Below are 21,250 nucleotides of genomic sequence, written 5' to 3'. Positions count from 1 at the left end.
ACATTAAAACATCGCTGCAAACAGGTGTGTGAGGTTTGCTAACAGCTTTGTGGGTGTGTGGGTACTGGATGGAATGGGGGACATCAGCTGCCAGCACTGGTCCTGATGGAAACCTCACCGGGGAACAGCGCAGCTGCAGGCTGCTGAGATGGAGGGCTGCACCACACAACCTTCTGAGGCTGAACGTAGCCTCAGAAACCCTCAAAAACCCTTTGAGATTTTCCTTATTAGGATGTAAATGTAAACACAAAATGAGTTTATCTCAAATAGGAGAACGAGCTCAGGGTTCTAGGATGCGGCCAAGTGGAAATTTGCAGAAAACTTCAGGTAAGTAACAAGACAGTTAAGGCTTTTCAGTTGTGTTTTTTTATAGTACTTAGAACATTTTATATGAGGTGGAGGCTGGATCTGCTCAGTAGCTTGTCCCTATCTACAGAAAACAGGGAAGAAGGGATGTAAAATCACAATACTGCTCTTAATACCCTGTGATAATTAAAGTAGGAGCAGTTCTGCACTAGCCCCATGTTTATAACAGCTAAGAATAGAAAAGCAGTAAAAGAAATGAGCACCTCATGAAACACTGGTGAAGAGAATGGTCAGACCCCTCTTTATTTATTCAGTGTGGGTCGCATGTTTCTCTCCGGGCAGGAAGGCTTCCAAAAGTGAAACACACCTCGTGTGTGTCCTCAGTGACACAGCAGCTGCATGTGATGCTCAGGAAGTATCCATGGTTTGTACAGTTTCATCCACCACCTCAATTTCCAGGTGTGCTACGTTCTCTGTGAGAACAGCAGTAGTTCCTCTCTCACACTTGTACCTGCCATACCTGGTAAATGAAAGCAGGAGGGTTAATCTGGGAGATGGTAATGCCTAGGAAAACTCATTTGAAAGGCCAGAACTGATTAGCTGGTCATGGTATGGAAGTTTCTTGCAGTAGTCTAAAGTGAGTGAGGCACGGCCGTTGCTGCAAAATCTAAACTGCTGGCAACAAGTGCCTCAGCTAACCTAGTATTTCTAAGACTCGCATCATTAAAGAAATAAGCTGGATTTCATTACTGGACTGGTCGTTCCTTGCTCAAAGAAAAAGCATATTTAATTCTTTTAGAATCATAGAATCACCAAGGTTGGAAAAGACCTAAAAGATCATCCAGTCCAACTGTTTGCCTATTCCCAATAGCTCCCACTAAACCATGTCCCTCAACACAACATCCAGCATTTTCAGCTCTAGATTAATTTTACTAATGTATTAACTTTGGGTTTCTGTGCAAACACAGCATTAAATACAAAGCCAGCCTGCAACCAAGCCACGTTTCAGAAATGTTGCTGCATCTGACTTAGCACTGCATGGCACAGCGAAGCCGTATGTGGCTCTGAAGGTGTAACACACTCTCCTGGCAGCCAGGAGTGGTAAGCCTCTGCTCAGTCCCAGATGTGAAACTTCACTCTCAAACTGCCTGAAATTCCAAAGGCAGTTTCTCAACGCAGTGGAGTTGACAGGCAATTAATTTCTTTCACTTACCTGTAGATGCCACTAAGCCTCTACTCACCTGCCAACTGCAGCCACTAATTTTATTTTCTTCATTAGCTGAAATTCAGCACACCCATGTAGCATCTGCTGACTGCCCAAATTCAGCATTATGGGAAACAGGAACTGCTGGGAGCAGCCTTGGACAATGCACAGCTTCAGAAATACCAACCTTTCGCCTTTTCTGTTGGCCACGTCATACGGACGGATGAAATCCAACTTGTTCTTGCTTATAACACAGATATCTATGTTACTGCCAGAGCCCAGATCATTGTATATGCCAGCTGCAATGGCATCCCTCACAAGCTGTTTGGCTTCTTCTTCCTGGACAAGTTAAGAAAGCTGTCATTGCACAAGTGTTGGCATTTCACAGAAATGTTTGTCCATGTGACAGTGGAAGCTGTGAGCTCTCACAACAGTAAATGAGCTAAGCACTACAGAGCTGAACAACAGCATACTGAGCAGTGGGCTGCCTTCCTCCTGCTCACCACCCACCTCTTTCCCCCTTTACAACAGACACATCCAATTTAGTAAAGACAGTCAAGGAAACAGGGTTTTTGTCTCAATTAATGGAGAAATTAAACGTGTGGGTTTTATCATCAGGGCTTCTGCACATATGTACAGGTTCCCTGTTGTGCCCCCTGTCACAGCTGCACACAAGGTAAAGCCCCATACTAGTTCAGTTACTGCCTTCCCCAGGTAGGGACGACTTGATCCTTTGCAGTACTAAAATTACTTACATGATTTTGGAATATTGCATGGTTTGCACAATACATTCTGCTCATCTTAACAGTAACAGTGCTGCAGGCAGCCTAGCTCCAGACTGAACTGCAGCCAGTAGTTCTAATTCCAGTCCTGAACACAAGTGCAGTGAATTTAGAGGCAGGTGCTGACCGAACCACACACAAAAGCTCCAAGATTCCCATTCTAACAGGTTTGTATCAGCTGCTTTCTTGTAAAAGTGCAACACAGCAGCTGAAATGCATTCTGGTGGGTTACCATTCTTGGTTTTCATGGTTTAGGAGCTGTCTACATAGTCTGAAACAGGACAGCACGTCCTGTTAGACAAACAGTCACATCCAGGTTAATGTCTTTTACAGAGAAGTATTTCAGAACCATCAAAACTGAGTTACAGTGTTGCAGAAGAGCTGTGGTCACTCTCCTGTCCCCAAAGGCCTCAGCCAAGTTCTAATGCTCCCCATAAGCTCTTTCCTGGCCCAGGCTGTTCCAGCTGCACTGGCTCCCTCTACAGCTCCCAAGGAAGGCTTTTCATTTCAAAAGCAACTTGCTGAAAGTCATAGGTCAGATGCAGCAGTATTTGAAATCGTCTGACAGCGCTATTGCACCCTTAATTTTACACTATAAGCGATGACTGCGAGCACAGGGGAATGCTGCAAAACCACCTTCCTATGGCATCTATTCAGCTGCCACAAAAGTGCTTGCAGTCACACGAAGGCAGCCCACCCCATCAGAGCACCAGCTGCTCGGTGCCCAGCAGCAGCCCAGGGGATGGGGCTGGGGGCTCAGGGCCTGGCTGTGCCTCCATCCCGTGCTGCAGCCCCACTCCCCTCAGCAGCTCCAGAGCACCAGAACACAGCACACTCACTGCCTCCAGCACAGCTTCTCTCCTGCACACATAAGGGACACACTGGCAGGCCACATGCAGACGTGCGCTGCGGGTGGCAGGGAGGCTGAATGCAGCCCACAAGCACAGAGCTCTGCTCCCAGCTTTACCCCATCACCTCCCACCTAACCCTAACCCACCATCCCAGTCATCATCTGCCCTCGGTGCAGAGCAGCACAGCAGCTGCCCCCACTCACCTCGACCAACCCAGCTCCTCCGTCTGCCTCATGTTAAAGGCCTCAGGCCTCAGCTCCGTGCACAGAGCAGCAGTGTCAGGGCACTGAGCCACAGGGCGCCCAGCAGCAGCACCCGGCTCAGCCTCAGCACCAGCCACTGCCAGCACATACCCACATTCTGCACCGGCTGCTATGCAAGAACGTTAATAGCAGCAGTGCTCCTCTGACAGCTTAATTAAGGTACTGGCTAGCAGTGAGGCTTCTCTGCAAAACTACAGAAATAGCATCCATTTCTACCGGCCCTGCTCTTCCAACACCAACAACCTCCACCACCACACTGCACTTCCAGCCGAAGCAACCTGCTCCTGCAGGACAGCTCTGTGCACAACGCCGTCCTGCGGCCGCAGAGCTGCTCAGAGTGCTTTGGTGCCACAGCACAGGCACACGCAGCAAAGAGCTCCATGCGGCGAGGTGGCTGTAAATTCATTTTTAAAATTAACCGATGGCAGAGCCAAAATTACTCTGTCCCATTCTATGAGCTTAGTGTAAGAGAAGCACCACAGCAAAAGCACAGCACAGGAAAAGCACAGCAGGCTGGTGGGTGCTTCATCCCCCTTGAACTCAATCTTTTCTTAGAGCAACGTGAAAATCTTGCAGTGTCATCTCGCCACATTTTTTTCTCCTTTTTAGAACGTGCTGTCAGCCTGCTGCTATCAAAATAGTTCCAAAGCCGCAGTCACCACAGCTCAGCTGTCCCCACACTGCAGCCCTGCTGCGCTGCGGAGCACAGCCCAAAATGTCACCTCAGCTCTTTGATCTGATGGAGTGCTGCCCAGCTCGTGAACCCGGAGTAATTTTAGTTATAGAAAACCCTGCCACAGAGCTGTTTGCTTTTCCTCCCCTTTCCATAATTTAGAAAGATGACCAGAATAGCCACGAGAGGAAAAAAATAAAGTAAGAAATTCTTGATAGAGATCCTGCATACGAAGTTCCAGCAAAGACTGCTGCTTTACTGTCTGGAAATAGGGGGTTCTTGGAAAAAGTGCTGACACAGTCCTGAGGACGGGGACAGAAGGAGTCACTGTAATAATTAATCTTAAAAAACCCTAAAAGTTCAGAGTATATAAAAGGAGCACTTCCTACTTTACGGCTGCAAAGACCAAGCTAACTGGGAATATCATTCTCTCGGGTCCACGCTGCTTCTTAAATGAGATTACAGCAAGAGTGATGTAGTGCAGCACCAGCCAGCGGTGACGAGCAGCACTTTATAGAGCTATCTGTTTGTCTCCATCACTGCATCACACAATGTGTCCCAGGACTCCAATGTGCAGCTCCATTTACCACTCCATGACAAACGGGCAGCACTTGTAAAAGGCGCAAAGAGGTCCAGATCAGTCCTGTAATGGTCACCACAGATGCAGCGCAGTACTTGAGGGGGAAACGCAGACCCCAAGTTCATTAAACTGACCAGTAATGGATCTTTCAAAGCGTGCCTCAGGAATAGCACAGTAAAGGCTAAAATAAATAACTCAGCGTGGAGGGCCAATCTGAAACGGTGTTTGATAAATTATTTATAACACAGACAATTGTCTGCATTTAATATTGGAGCTACTGGTAGCATCTTTAAAAGATGATTTATGTGTTGTAATGCCATTAAGCTTTATATGGGCCCACTGCTAGCTATAAAGTCTGCTGAGATTTAGAGAATGAGTTTTAAACTGTCACTGCAGCATCATAGTACATAGAGGCTGTATTAAATCTTTACTTTAAACCTGTTATCTGGAGAGTTGCATTTTGTAGACACTCAGAACTGATGGATTGCCTCTCCACTGCTGCCACGGCACAAGTCCCAAACAGCACCAATAAGGAACTTTTACACATTACTCTTGTATATGACTTGAATCAAGTTTCTCCTCTCACTTAAGCAATTTCCAGATTTCAAGTACTACTGGAACAGACTTTTCCACAGCAGATGTGGATATTTCTACCTCACGTTACTGCAGCCTGTGCCAGCAGCTCTGACACAAGTTAATCACTGCCTACAGCAGTGAAGGGAACGGCTGCACTGCTTCAGCAGCAGCACTTCTATAACTTCACAAGTCAAACACGACATCTTTTCCAGATTTAAAACTGTAGAAAGCTTTTTTTTTTTTTTTTTTTTTTTTAATTTTTTACCAAAAACAAATGAGTGCCTTCTGCAGGTCACCAGTATCCTCTGGGTATCCAATATGCTGTGCTGCTCTCCAGCACTAAGCCTCATCAAGAATCTGAAATATCAGTACACAGTGAGTATCATAGGGTGCAAGAAAAGCCATTATAAAAACTGACTTTTACAGCAGAATGAAATTTGTTGGAATTCTGTCACTCATCCTACTTAAAGGAAGAGTCTCCTGGGCTGGCAGGCCGGAAAGGGAAGAAATCAGAAGCTTTGGGAAGGAATGAGATAGTTAAAAATAAATACACACATTAAAAAATCTGTAGAGAAGTGGTGGGAATTGGAGGGCAGGAATTGGAGGCTGGGAATGCGATACCTCTTGAAGGACATAAGCACCTACAGAAGCATAATTAGAGTTCGGAAGAGTAATCGGCAGGCTGCAGCATGTGAGAGGATGTGCAAGTCTGTCTGGAGGGAGGAATTGTGGTAGAGATCAATACATAACTGGAAGCGATGCTAAAATCTGTGCTAACTCCAAAGAGGGAACAGAACTGAGAAGAAAAGCACTTTGCTTTCTCACTTGTAAGGAAACACCCAAAGAGCCCACGGAGCGAGAACAGATTTGTTCTGAGCTGGAACGGGCTGCGTCCCTTCAGCCATGCAGGTTTCACAAACCTTCCCCATAAAGCAGGTGCCAAGCAGCACCTCCTAAACAGATGAATTATAAACTTTGTTTCATGAACGTGTTTTGTACAAGCAGACAACCAAAACAGCTTGCTTTCCCTCCATCTCCAACAGTGAACACGCTCTGGAAGCGGCCCGTCCTTCCAGCTGCTCCCTCTCCTTCCCCACCATCTTTCATTGATTCTCTGGAAAGCCACAAAGTAAGGCTGAAGTACTGTGGAAAGCAGAATCTGTAAAGAAAGACGTGCCTTCAAATATCATCCATAGGAGTATTCAGGACTCTGAGCAGCTGTTAAAGACCAGGAAGCTGCCCCAGAAGCGGCCACACCGCTGCAGGCTCTGCTGAGGAGCAGCGATGGGTTGGCTGCCCTGCACTGCAGCTGATGTGCTTTGCTGTGAGAAACGCAGGTATGTGTTACAGAAAATATTTGTTTTCCTAAACGTTCTTGTAAGAACTTTTCAAATAAAATAAACCAAAGTCCTTCATTACGATTCTCAGTAATTCCATTTTTTCCTGCTCCATCGCTACGGCCGCCTGCACGCACCGACTCGTTGCAGCTCCTCCTCCCCAGCACTGCACAGCACATCACCACAATAAACCACGTTAATATTTCATACCAGTGTGAAATATGCTGGAGTATCAATTCAACATCTGCTGTCTTTAGGGTACTGGCATCCCGCAGAGACACTTTCAATTTGTAATTGAGTTCTATACTGAATTAATCAGCAGTTTATCTTTTTTAGTAAAATAACGTCTTCCCCACTAACCTGGATTTACATTAACAATTTATGCCAAATTACCTGCCAAGGCAAAAAACGTATATGACTGGGAACTACTGTTTGGTAGCACCGGTTCCTATATTTCATTCCTTACATGGAGACGTGCACAACGTCTGCGGACAGAATTAAATCACCAGCTCTTCTCACAGCCGCAGGATTTCTTCTAATGCTATTTCCAGACTCTGAAGTGAGAACTAATAGGAAAACACATTTAATCTATCGCTTGTACTCGGGAGAAGCTCCTGGTGTCCAGGAGGGCGGTGCTCAGAACAAAACAAATTTGCCCCGCAGTAAGGGAGCAGTAAATCCCACAGGCTGTGCTGCTGCAGGCTGTGCCATGGGCTGCTCCGCTGCCCTGCCCTGCAGCACCAAAGCCGCCCCGAGCGCAGCAAGGCCGTGCACAGCCTCCTACCAGCACAGGGCAGCACCCCTCACCTCCCTTCCTTCCTGGCTGTCCTCACTGCGCGAGCGGCTCCGCAATACCCAAAATATCATCCAGAGCACTTGGAGCCATTGGGCTCCGGCTCTGCAGCTGTGGGAGACGTACAGACCCCAGCAATTTAAGGTAGAACGCCTGCTCCTGAGAAATGCATCCAAAATAATGACCTGTCCTGCAGCCTCCCCCAGCACTGAAATGATCTCCTAACATGGAGCCCTGTGTCTGACTTGCTTATCTACACTACTGTGCACAAAGTTTAAGAATTACTTTGCAGAGGTGAAGCAACGGCTGCCCCTGGTCATGCAGCAAGGCCCCATTTAAACCAAGGCAAGATGTGCCTGTAAATGGAGAAGCAGAGGTACATGCTCTGGCGCTCTGCTGGTACCAGATGGATCCCATCTGATTTCTGCACAGAAATTGTACTTTGATATACTCAAAAGGAACACCTCAAAACACGTCTCCAGTGACTTCAGCCATTTCAAAGCCTGCCCAGCTATGAAGTGGTACAGAATGTTTTAAATCCAACAGTCCTACAACAGCAATCAATCAGCGCAAGGCGCAATGCCATGAGAGTGAGAACAGAACCAACGTCTGACACACCATGCAGAAACTGAGTGAGCGTACAGTAATTTTAACCCATGAAACAGAACAGCACAGAAAGCCTTTGCTTCCCATCTGACTGCAGTAACCCTGATGTTTATGCACAGAAATCCAGGTCTCCCAAGGAGAAAGTAACACAGGTACACATGGACAGCAACAGACCCCATCCCAGCGAGCTCCGTCAGCACAAGGCAGCGGAGATGTGCAGCCAACCATCTCCATTACTGTCACTGCTAATGGAATATACAGTATTTATGTGCTCTATATATCTAAGTAATTATTTTTGTTCACAGAATCAGTTTTTTTTCCCCCCATTTCCTTAATCTCCGTGTTTCACACCAATACAGGTTCAAGTATCCCAGGCAGGCTCTCCAGCTTACCTCCCAGAGCCTGGCTTGATCCCTATTGTCTGCTGCCCGAGTTCAGCCAACAAACCTCCCAGCAAGCGGTCACCTTCCAGAGTCATTAAAGCTGGTGGTGTCAGCTGGTGGGATTAGCCTGCAGCCCGCACACCTGAGCCCTGTGGTGGGACACAGGCATTCTGATCACCATCACTAATGAATACAGCATTCATATGCAGCTTGTCATTGCTCTTGAGCCTTGAATCACACAGATGCAGCCTAAATAAGACTGATGAGACAACTATTGTTGGAGATCAGAGAGTTCTGACAGTTTCCAAAAATAGCTGTGTTATTGCCAGTAGTTAATAAACGAAAATAATGCCACCCTACCAAGGAGCAGTAGGAAATACAACAGAATGGTTTGTGTGTCACCTGTTCAACAACAGAAGAAAATGACACATTCTTATAAAATTCTGTACTATGTCTGATGCTTATTTCTGTAAAATAAATGTGTGATATGTAGTCAACGTGGTGAAAGTGGCATTTCTGCAGCCTTCCCTTTGGTACAACACAGGCTTTTGGTGCAGAGCCTGGAGGAAGGCATCCTTTACATCACAGCTGTCATGGGGACACAGCACTGGCCTCACGTCTCTCAATGACAGCAGCCATGCCAGGAACAAAGCTGCACTAGGAGAGCCGGGCCTAAGCACTGGACTTCCAGCCCTCTTTCCCCCTACAATTTCCTTGTGAGCACACCTACTCTGACAGCCACAGCTGCTACCTCTGACCGCTCACTGCTTCTCCCACAGAGGGCTACCCAAATCTGCCAGTTGACCTGCTCCTAAGGCTGCACTCCAACCTGTGTTTGTCAAAACCAAACAAGTTAGCAAAGGCAGAACGACCCAATCTGCTAGCAGGTGAAGGAGCACAGCTCCACTCCGAGGGCAGGCTGCAGAAGATGGACACTTTTTGGGCAGCACAAGTGCAACACCCAAGCTGCAGCAGCACAACCACCCCATGAAATCTCTTCCTGCCCCTCCAGAGGCTTCTGGTTTTTACTCATCACCTCTTAATGCCATGCTAAAAAAAAATGGTATCTTAAATGACTAAATATCATCTCGTATCTTTGCAGCAATCTGCCTTAGTTACAATTACAAATATCTACCAGGCTCCAACTCTGTCCATTTTCCCCACCTCTTCTGTGCCCCTGAACTCATCACATCAAGGTGTACCTCCTTGCTCTATTTTCCATGGCTTCTTCTCCCTCTCTTCCTTTTAGATCCCCTTCTTACTGACCTGGCTGTTTTGCTGAAACGCAGCCAAGGCAGGCAGCAGTGCCTGCTCCACACGGACTCATCCATGGCGACACAGAGCTGCACGACATCGAGCTATTCTTCTACAGACAAAAACTTCTCCTTCCCAAAAAAGTCAAATACCAGGATAAAATACACAGTGCCCCCCAGTTTCCCCAGAAATTCAACAACCACAATGTAGACAAAGCCTGCATTCTAGCATTTACCACAGCAGACCGAGTTTTCCCCTGGATCACGATGGTTGCCATATCTCCTCACTGCTGTTCAGCACCGGAAGGCATGAATGCATTTGCAAATTCTGACTGAGGTTTAAAAACCATGTGGCCACTCTCCTGAAAGAAAAATTGGCTGCAACGGAAGATCTGAGCTCAAACCACTCTATTAGAAGCGCTGTTCTTCCACTTATGTTTTTTAAAGCAGACCTATAGCTGCCCACATGACAGATTAATATTGTTCCACAGTAGTTAGGTGCTTGGCATTACATTTTTGAAGCATCTACAGGCCTTCAGGGCTGAAAGTGTTCACATCTTCAGCAATCTATAATGGTTCCTCTAGAGGCCAGCACTTGCTTCATAATGAAACATGCCTCCATAAATCAGACTGCAGAAGTGGCACTTGTGTACGTCACCATCCATCTTAGCAGTTTCTCTGAAGGATGTTGGGTAAAGATCATCTCCCGGCACTGCAACCAGGGAAAGGACCATCACAGCTGGCACTGATAAAGCGTGTGCTGCTTAAATCTGAAGACACACTAAGTCTGTGGAAAAAAACACATCCTGCTGGTGTTAGCATGCCTCAGGCAGTGGTAGAAGCTTCAGCAACTCATCTTCAAAAGGCAGAGAGCCAGGGCTCTAGAAACCTGCAAAAATTGGCTAAGCCTGCAGTCTTTTTTTTTTTCTTCTTCTTTTTTTTCCCCTTTTCTTTAAGTTGAGAATCTTCAAAGTCTATGATTCTAACTGTAGGGCACAGCAGCTGCCACTGCAGATTTGATCCTCTCAGCTTTTGGCAGCTCTCAACTTGAAATTCTAGCAAAAGAATTTTTCAAGTTGCTATTATTGCCTGTCACGGATTTATAAATATTGTGCACTATCTGCTGTGGCACAGCTCTCATGGGACACCAGTGCATGCCAAAAGCATAACAGAATGAAAAACAGTTCCTATTCTTCAAATAAATGCTAATTTTTTTTAACTGCGCTCACACGATGTGTTTGGTGATCAGCTTCAATAGTACAGAATATTTATCAGAGGGAAAAAAGCTGATTGTCTTTTCCAGTAGTATTCAGCTGCTACTTTCATTAAGCTTGTTTAATTACATTCCAGATGCTAATTTGCAAGTCGATACCAGAGGGTGCAGGACAGTTTGCCTTTGAATCATGTTTCTGTGATGTGATGGTCTTGCAGCACACCACTCCCCTCCAGTAGCCTTAGCAAGATATTCTGACAATTAGCACACAAGAAAGCAGCATTGATCTCGGCAGCAAAATATCCATCCACTGCATTAAATTAATCTGCAGGAATTTGAACTTCATCATCGCCATTTCACAGCAAATTTTCTACAGAATACACAACGTCCTTCAGATTTAATTCCAACTGAAATACCACGCTATTTGGATACGTTACTGGAAAAATACATTTGGCACAAGAAGGTGAATATTTTAAGATGGCAGCCAACACACGAAGAGATGCTGAAGAACAGGGCTGGACTCGAGCACCTGAAACTCCACCGGTGTGGATGTTCAGATGGTTGCCCTGTTATCAGACAAAGAACGTCGGATGAAGACAAAGGAAGGGTTAAGGTGCTCTCAGAGATCTCAATATCTGCCTCAAATTGGTGCGCTGCGTTTCTACACGCCTGTTTCAGCAGTATCTGTTGCCATTTATGGTTGCGCATGAAGGCAATTTAATTAGGATGACCTTTCTAAGTAGGAAAAGTTGGAAATTTACCAATTTTTGGTGCCTTTTTTTGGTTGCTCTTACACAAAGAATGACTTAAAATACAAGCTCGAGAACTAGCTGAGAATGAGGTAAGATTTTCAGTTCCATCACACAGCTCTCTGACATTTGTGTCCCTGAAAGGGGACTATTATGCTGGAGCTGTTGATTCCAAGGATTTGTATCCCTGCTTTCAGTATGAATAGCACACAAGTGCCAAGTGCGCAGTCACACAAGAGGCTGGAAAAGAGGCTGTGCCATTCTCCCAGCAGTAGAAAGGGAAAAAAGAAGAGCAGGAAATCTACACCCAGCGGTTCCTTCTGTCAGGCACCTCCTGCAGTGCTGCAGCAGAAGATACTGAGTGCCTACTTAAAGATTACCATTTTTTGGACAGCATTTACAAATATCGTCAAGGCCAGAAGTCTCTTCAGATCTTACCCAAGACACTGAGGCAACACAGACACATTACTGCGCTTTGGTAGGCATGAGCCCCTACAGCTATATGGGACAAACAGCACAGGGCCACATCTGGGAAGCACCAAACAACTGCTCACTACTGAATGCTCAGCAGTTCTGCTACTGGAAGACTGCCCAACCAACCTGAACATCTTTCAGGTTTGATCCATATCATCAGCAACAACACAACTCACAACCTTGCAAATCTCCCACTGATCAGTTCTTAGGTAGATTGGAAAAGTAAGAAAGCAGCTGCTAGTTCTGTGTTCAGAACCCAATCAACCCAAAATCCAATGACTTTCCTAAACCACTTCAACACTTTGTTGGTTTGCAATCATGTTGTTTTTTTTTTTTTAAAGATTAAGAGTTGCATAAAATAAAAAGATAAAAAATAAAAAGAGATGGACTGATGGCCAACGGAAAAACAGCAAAACTGACTATGCTAAGGTTGTTAAATTCCTGAAGTTTTTCATCTACATTAAAATCACACGAGCTTTTCCATACGTAGATCTGAAAGAAATTATTCATTTCTTAAAATCCACCTCATCCTTAAATTTTTTACAGCTCTGCAGTAAGCTGACATCAATACATTAAAGTGCTACAGCAGACTGAACTTCTTTTCTATAGCCTCAAACTTCTTCAAATCTTAACACCAAGTATTACTCAGAAAGAAACACGTGTTTTAATAACATTTCTTACCTCCATGTCCGGTTTGTACTTATCTTCAAAAACAGCCATAGCTGCCAGTGAGCCAGAACCTGCAGCAACACAATTGGGACATTTATGTAGGCAATAATACATTGAGATACTGTATGTAGACACAGGAGTTTGGTTCTCTGCACTTATTTGGCAGGTTTTAAAGGAAAAGCTGACAAAAGCAGCACACGTAGGCAAAGCCTACCTGCGCACCGACCTGCTGCAGCCCAACCAACCTCCACTGCTCCCAGCACGGCCCCAGGGCTCCTGCCCAGCTCTGCTCCCATCGCTCCGTGCCGTTTTACTTTCAGCTCTGGCAGAGCAGATGGCAGAGACAAGAACACGGGTTCTGCTGTTGTCCAGCAGCACTGCAGGCACAGAACCACAGCAGAGCCTGGCTGCACCCACAGCACTCAACGGCACGTGCCATCAGCACTCTTACACCCATGAACTGACACAGAAAGCAGCACACTGCCATTTGGAACCGCAGACCGGCTTTGTTCAGAACCTTCGGGAAGAGCTCTCGTCTGTCTGCAGCCCTGACCATATTTCAGAGCGCTACTTTTGGGGAGCGAACAAAGTTACCTGCCATTTTTTACTCCAATTAGAAGATTTTTTGGCATTTATTACTTTTTAACTTGTTTTGCATACTGCTATCTGTTTAGCTGGGTCACAGAGAAAGCCGTATTTTCTATTTAAAATGATTTGTGTATATCGCTTGACCACCTCAATGGTTTAGTGAAAGAAAAAGGCAGCGATTAAACAGTTTCAAATGAGGTGTCCTGCTGATTTTATCAAGTCTGCTGAATGTATAATGAAAAAGGAGAAGCTGACAGCGACACTGTTGAGAAAATACAGACTACCTTATCTGAACCATTTAAGGAGGCCCAATTATAGATCAAATTTAAAGGGTAGAAACAGCAGATTTACAGACACAAATCAATGAACATGGTAATCCCAATGAATATGACAGATATTCCTGTTACAGAATATTGCTGTGGTTGAGGATCATTACCTTTACAGTACCAAATACATCACATCTAAAAGCAGTAGGACGCTCTAAGTGTGTACTTGTATTACAGGCAATGACTATTCATTCACACCTCGGAGCAATACGTGACTCCTTTTTCTAAATGCTGAAGCTGGGAATAAAAAGGATTTTTAAGCAGGTAATAGCAGAAATGAACTGCTTATAAAAACAGCTGATATCACAGAACAAACCGCCAAATAAAAGGGCTGCACTGATCCCTGCAACAAGGGCAGAACGAGGCGCGTTCCAGAACAAACATGGGACTTCAAACACGACTCCTTTTGCAGAATAATGCAGGAGTATCTCTAACAAAAGGGGAAGAGGGTTCTGAGACCAGATCTCAATTTTAAGACCATGCTCCTTAGGCACCCTACTGAAGGCCTACCATAAGCAGAAGGGGAAACCCTGGAACCAGAGCATAGAAACAACGGCACCCTCAGATGAGGCGTCCTTGAGACTATGAAGCCTAAAATATTTTGCCAGAATGAAAACCTGACAGATATTGGCTGACAAATTCCTACACTGAAACCACTGAGCTACGAAAGAATGGTCTTCATTTCTCAAGACTTGCAGTGTCTGATAAACTAACCAGTAATGGAACACTCCAACTATTCCATAAGTGGCACAGACTGGAGTTATTCCTCCAGCTCCTTTTTAAAAGCAGTTCACCAAAGAAGCGGACAGAGCTCAGCAGGCTCCAGGAGGAAGGGGAAAGGAAAGGACAGCAGCTCATGCTGTGATACATGAGATAACCACCACATTTATTAACTTTAAATAAATGCAGACAATCCCATAACAGAGGTTTGTAGAGAGCTGTCAAAAGTCTTAATTGATGGTATCTAGAAGAAAACATTTACATCTAAAAATCCTTTTCTTCTACTAGTTACAAACACTAAAGACTTACAATTTTGCATTTCCTTAAAAAAAAAAAAGCCCTAGCAGAAGCACCACATCTTCTGAAAGAAGAGATTTTTGTCATTTTGAACATCACAATGGAAATTCTGTTACCAGCACCAGCTTTAACAACTGCCCTTTAGAAACACAGATACACACACACTCCTCCACCAAAACACGTCTGCTGTTCGACAACGGCCACAGGAGCTGCTCTGAAGCACACTTACACCATGCACCCACCTGTAACACCTGGGGAAGCCTGGACCCACCTGGCTGTGGGAACACAAGCAGAAGCACTGCACCGATTCCAAGGAATGTCCTGTGCATACACGCTCTGTGAGCTACACCTCCAGAAGAGGAATACTTGGGAAGTATTAATCTAACATCTAAAGACCTAGAAACATTGACTGCTAAAAAGATCAACCATGAAGAACTACACAAATTGGCAAAGCTTACTTGGAGACAAGTGTTTTTCAGTCTAATGATCAGCACAAATGAGAAGACTTATGACACCATAAGAGTTTGCTTTACTTCCTCAAGAAACACGGGCCATTTACTAAGCGTTCACAACCGAATCATTCAAAAACCTCCTGTATTTGACTGGAAGTGACTTTAAAAGCCTCGACTGGTGTTTACACAAGGAGCCGCGCCACTTCAACATGCGATTTACAGGCACAGGTAGCTGTCGATACCTGCAGAACAGCCAGCTGACTCCTCCACTGTGGTCTGCAGCCATCATTGCGTTCCCAGAGAACTGGGCCCGTGGGCAAACCACCAGCAGGCAGCTCTCAGCGCTTAGCACAGCCTGCTCCCATCAGCCAGGACCTGCCAGCTCCCCCGGCACAGGATGTGCGCAGCCTGCAGAGAGCAGTGTTTAGCACTTCCATCCATCAGTGCCAGGGCTCCCTGACAGGGCACTTACTCACCCGCACTCATTGCTATTCAATCGCCGCTCGCTCTGGGTAGGAACCCGGCGATCTCCACAGCCCCATCGATCGCGATCATTTTTCAGCCCGCTTCCCGGCCGAGGGGCCTTGGCTCAGCAGTGGAGCTGCTTGCTCGGCAGGACAGCACTGCTAGTGCATGAAGAGCTGATTTATGAATATGGAGCACTGCTGGCACCGGGGGACTGGCTTCTGCCACCAGAGACTGCTGGAACACACTTACTGCTTCCGAAAGCTGAACTACAGACTTCAACTACTTTAATTTTATGCATGCATTTCATTATAAGCTTCTTGGCCAGAAGCTTTCCCAGACAAGCCAAGCAATCAGACAATCTTGCATCGTTTGCTGAAATCCAATTTTGTCCTTTGTCAGCATAAACAGTTTAATTTGATGTTTTCACTCCTGAATAAGCACTGAGTATCTTTTAAATCTGCCTTGCAAGGGAGGACATCACTATATCCATCCACAAACATATTCCAGGCAAGATATCTGAGCACATTAAAAACAGAAAAATCACATTCATTTTCCAGAAAACAACTGTTCAAAGATACGCACACAGATTTCATAAAGCACCCTTAGAATATCTGGGGGAGGGGTGAAAATCATACTCTAAATGAAATAGAAGTACAGTTCCTATTCTGATCTTTGATACATTGTCTGTCTCAGCACCATCTTTCACTGATACACATCAGCAAATCTCCTCTCCCTCAAACACACGCAGGGTGCCAGGAGCAGAAAGGTAAAGGACATCGTGCTGAGAAGGGCTTTGTGTGGGATCCTGCACAGAAGGAACGTGCAATCACCAGGCAGATCTGGCACAGCTGACAGCAAACCAAAGCTAAAGCTGCAGTAAAATTAATCCCAGGAAAGTCTGCTCCCTACCTAATTGAGCTTACTCTTCTATTTCAGTTTCTTTTTGGAGAGGGAAGGAGGAATGGGCAGGACGCTCAGAAATATCACATTTTAAATCTTTTAAAACATAGGCACAAAAGTAACCACGTACATAATGGCAGCTGTGTGACTGTATTCAGGCAATTAACTACTAGCAGTTGGCAGCTTAAAGTCAATTATGGTTTTACAGTTTTCTACAACATTGGATATAAGGCAATTACGAGAATCAGAGATTTACACTTTTTTTTTTTTATAATTATATTAGAGGCTAAACAATGGCATCTCCTAACGTGACTGTTACACGGATTTTGCCAAGGAAATAATTCACCAGTTCCTAAGGTAATGGCACCATCTATTGGTCTAGCACTACCTCTGCAGAAATCTCTGCAAACCACAGTTCTCCTTACCATACAGTTAACTGCATCGTTCTGTTGAACAGCTGTGCAGGCCAAAGACATGGAAAGCTTTAATTGTTAAAGGCTGTATGTTAAAAATAACTTTGTTAATTCCAGCAAGGCAAGTTAGTTCAGTGGCCAGAACCTCTCCAAACAGGTACTACACTTACAGGTACATACAGGTTCACACTTGGTGCCCTCACACAAAACCTCCTCAACCTTTATGAGATACATTGTGAGACACTTCTCTAAGTTCTGCTTTAAAGCATTTTAGGTTTTTGTTTTCCACTTTTCCCATAAAAGAAAGTACCCTACGTACAGACCTGGCTTGTGTGCACCAGAAGCTCAGTGTCTTTCTTCTAAGCCTTCTCCAAGTTTTTAGCATCCTAAGAAAGTGATCTCAAAGGAATTCATTTTCAGGAGAACACCTTCCCTTGAAGTAATGAGGAATGAGTAATATATTAAAGCAATATATCAAAGCTCCAATAAAAATATAGACAAAGTTGGTTCGCATGCTTTTTCTAACCACTGGTAGCAAAAGCTTTGTGCACAAGAATTGTTGTTTGCCTTGGTTTTTCTTCATTTTCAGAACCCAAACTGCTGGCAGTAACACCAAAAAAGGATCCACACAGGTGTGAAGGGATTCAACACTTGCATCAAACTACTGGAGGCACAACAACGTTTACTTAAGACAGACAAAATTATTTTTAAGTTGCAAATGGGAACTTCTGGAATAACAAGCCTCCTGTGAAGCCAATCTCTGCCCCTGGAATATGAAGACCACAGAAATTGAAAAACCAGCTGAAGAGGAAAACAGTATCTCAAAAGAAGACAAAGGAGTGACAGGAAGGAGCAAGGCAATCATGTAGATTAAAGAACGGTTTGGTTCTCAGGCTCTAAGGAAGCCACCATCACTGCTCCTGAGCAAGGAGTGAAAACTACGTGTTCAAGGAAATAGTTAATCCCAAAGCAAGCTAAAATGCTGGTTACCTCTGGCCAGCAAAGTAGAATGCTCAAGTCAGGAAGATGTAATGCTCTTACACTGCAGTACAACGGAGGCAGCACTTACCCATGGTAACGTAAGGCAATTTGTCAGTGGATCCATGGGGATATATGCTGTAAAGGTGAGGCCCAGTGACATCTACACCTCCTAAAACCAAGGCAGCACCAATGTAGCCTTGATACCTGGGAACAACATTTACACGAGAATCTGAGAGAATCTGTGATAAAGCAGTGGGGTTTTTGTTTAAAAGCCACAATGCACTCATCTGAGAATTTCTCCATGCTTACACCACGTACGGCTCTGTAATACAAAGACTGCTTTTGCTATCTGTGAAATTAACTAAAACATGATTATTTCACTGTCAAGCAGAACAAGCATGCAGTGGACAAGCAAGGAGACTGGCTGTTATGTTTGTGCTAACCAGGAGATAATTCTGTTTTATAACACTACATGAAATTCCTGTACCTGTGATTAAGTTTATAATTAGGGACTTTGAAGAAAACATGCTCGTTCCCCCATGAGATCTTCTTGGCTGCTGTAACTTTTCAGCTCACTGTGTCGTGTGACACACTTAAGGCAAGCTGCCCAGCAATACAGCATCAAACAACTAAGATGAATTATTAGAATCTATCTACTGAACTTAGCTTTTTTGGAGTTTTATTTGGTTTTAGGCTTTATTTTATTTTCCTGGAGGCTCTCCCATAGCTTGCACAACCTCCAAGTACACACACTTCATTCTTTCTTTCTACCAATAGTATTTTTTACTTCTATGAAAAACAGCATTAAAAACAATACTGAAACACTTAAAGGTTTGGAGAACGTGCCCTCAATTTAATGGCGTGTTTTAAGTCACATTGCTGATAGGAATTGCAATTGCCATAGTACAACAGCTCGCAATCAACCCAACAAGCAGATAATTTTTCCTCAAGACAACAACAGCAAACCTTCCAATAATATTAATCTATGCTGTACAGCTGCAGCATAGGCTCTCTAAAATACTGCAGGCTTTGTTTCCTTCATCTCGGTTCAAACAGCTACGAAGGAAAGAACAACTCTTACATCTTTCCTAAAGTCTCGTTATGGATCTTACACAGACATCCCACCACAAGAACAAGTCACGGCTGGTGGCCTTAACAGCATAGCTAATAAATAAGAAAGCATTCAGTCACCTGAAAAGCATTTGCTTCAGCATTCGATTAGCTGTGACCACACGTGGAAGTCGTCCTGTAGACAGTGCATGGAGCTCCAGATTGGAAGCAATCAGCTGAGTCGTCATCTCAGTGTCTGCAGCTGTGCCCGCACCGCAACAGCTGAAAGTCATTACAGGTTGCACTCGGTGAGCGGGGGAAGGGAAGCAAATAATCAAACGTGGCCAAACTGGAGCTCGGCTGCTTTATTCAACACGTTCAAGCTTCTTTTCTATGTTTTCTCCCCGAGTTATCCCAGCCCATTCAACGCCCATAACTGCTGTTTTTCCCCTCTGCCGCCCCAAGGCGCCATTTGCAGTTTCCGAACCACAGCCGCCTTACTGCTGCACGCAGCCCCAGCACTCCTTTCCCTCACCGCAAACCTGAGGAAATCAACATCCCAGCCAGCCAACGCTTGCAGCGCGCAAAGCAAAAAGCAAACGAAACGGCAAACAACGAGCAGCCCATTCTGATAAACGCCAGTTAACGTTCTAGAGCATGCCCCGGTCTGCGCTGCGGCAAAGCACACAGCTAAAAATCCCATCCGTTCCCAACGCCACCACAGCAGAGCCGCCTGCGATACTCACTAGATGTTGGAAGAGATGTAGTGTATTTTCGAGCAGTTCTTGTCAGCGACGACCATCCCTTCGGTCGCCCTCGTGTCGGCCCCCAGGACCACGCCATCCTGCGAGACACAACGAGGCCTCAGCCCGGCTCCGCACCCCCCCGGCCCCCGCCCCGCCGCCTCGGCGCACGCGGCCGCTCACCTTGAAGACGACTCCCGCGATGGTGGTGCCCGTCTTGCGGGCCGCGGGCAGCCGCCGCCCCTCCTGCCCGAGCTCGGCCTCCAGGAGCGAGTTCCTGCAACGCAAGGAGCCCCGCGGTCTGTGCGAGCCCCGCGCCCGCGCCAGCCCCGCGCCCCGCCCGCCCCGCGCCTCACCGAGCGCAGTTGTCGAAGCTGAATCCGCCGCTCGGGGCCCGCAGCACCGACACTGCCGCCATCGCCGCGTTGCTCCGTCACGGCCGCACTGAGCGCTTCCGGGGCGGCCGCGTGCGCGCGCAGCGGAGCCGGGACTGCGGCCGGGGTTGGGGCGGGGCGCGGCGCCGCGAAATGGCGGTGGCGGCTGTGTGCCTTGTCGGCTGCGCCCTGCGAGGCTCCGCGCGGTGCCCGGCCCTGGGACGCGGACGCGGCTCTCCCCGGTTCGGGCTCAGGGGCTGTGGGCGAGCCCGGCGTGCCGCAATAAAGCGCTTCGATTTATGTCTGCGAAAAGCACGGGGCGCGGGGACGCGGTGCTGCTGTGTTGGAAGGGACCTGCGGAGACCGCCGGGTCTGACAGCAGGCCGGGCCGGTGGGCGTCCGGAGCGCCCTGAACGTCTGCAGAGCAGCAGAACGCCGGCCCGGACGGCCCCGCACCGCGGCTCTTCCACCGGCTGTGTGTAACGCGCTGTGTTCGACTGCCGCTCCGCGTCCGGCACTGCGCACCGCGGTTGAGGCTTTCAAAGAAAATGAAAGAGCAAATAAAGGACAAAAAGGGGGGGGAAATCCAAACTTTTCTACTTAGATCTTCTGAAGAATCTACAATTATAAGAGAAACTGCAAACCTACCTAAAATTGCTGAGCTGTTAACGTAGTTGTATGGTGAGAGAGAAACGAGAAATGCGGTTCCTACCGCTGGCACAGCCCTGCTGTGCGTGGAGGTCAGTGATGTTATTTCAGTGTCTTCTGAGCACGCTACTCTAAACCTCCACCTTCGCTTTTCTGTTCCTGCAGCTGACCCAGGAAATGGAACGGCCCACCATGTCCGCAGACAAGAACCTGTGGCAGCTCCCCAGGAAAGGACCCATTTGAAAGCAGTGCAGACACACAGTGAAATTTCTCAAAAGCTTGGCACATATCTCATATGCACTCTAGAAGTATGCGTACTTGAAATTAAAACCGTTAAGTGAAGCCCTCTCTCCCTGTGGAACACCATAAGAATTGATGTAGTGTGTTGGCTTCTTGCCTAAATGAAACTTTCCCTGTGCACTTTACCAAATGTCTTCCTTCTTAAGGTGCCTCATCCTCAGGGCACAGCATCCAGGGTACAAGGCACCGCTGAGAGGAGCAGGTGTGCCCACCCAGAAGGAGCAGCAATTCTTGCATCTGAAGTGGATCAGACATGTTGTAGGCTCCTCTGGATGGGA

The 21,250-nt window shown here is 46.3% G+C and overlaps 1 protein-coding gene across 1 annotated transcript; it reads right to left on the bottom strand.

Annotated features, from left to right (window-relative positions):
* Positions 1 to 584: 584 nt before the first annotated feature.
* On the bottom strand, positions 585 to 20,101 carry PSMB7 (proteasome 20S subunit beta 7). The gene is made up of 8 exons (XM_042879156.1): positions 20,007 to 20,101; positions 19,834 to 19,927; positions 19,654 to 19,751; positions 19,049 to 19,189; positions 17,946 to 18,061; positions 12,725 to 12,783; positions 1,698 to 1,849; positions 585 to 826 (listed from the first exon to the last, which is right to left on the bottom strand). Exons 1-8 carry the CDS (start codon positions 20,066 to 20,068, stop codon positions 715 to 717), a joined length of 834 nt encoding a protein of 277 aa, XP_042735090.1. The 5' UTR covers positions 20,069 to 20,101; the 3' UTR covers positions 585 to 714.
* Between the last annotated feature and the right edge of the window lie 1,149 nt (positions 20,102 to 21,250).

The sequence above is a fragment of the Lagopus leucura genome, unplaced genomic scaffold (genome assembly GCF_019238085.1).
Source record: "Lagopus leucura isolate 7727_CA_CO unplaced genomic scaffold, USGS_WTPT01 Super-Scaffold_100022, whole genome shotgun sequence".
NCBI lineage: Eukaryota > Metazoa > Chordata > Aves > Galliformes > Phasianidae > Lagopus > Lagopus leucura.
This window is presented reverse-complemented; position numbering and strand designations above follow the sequence as displayed.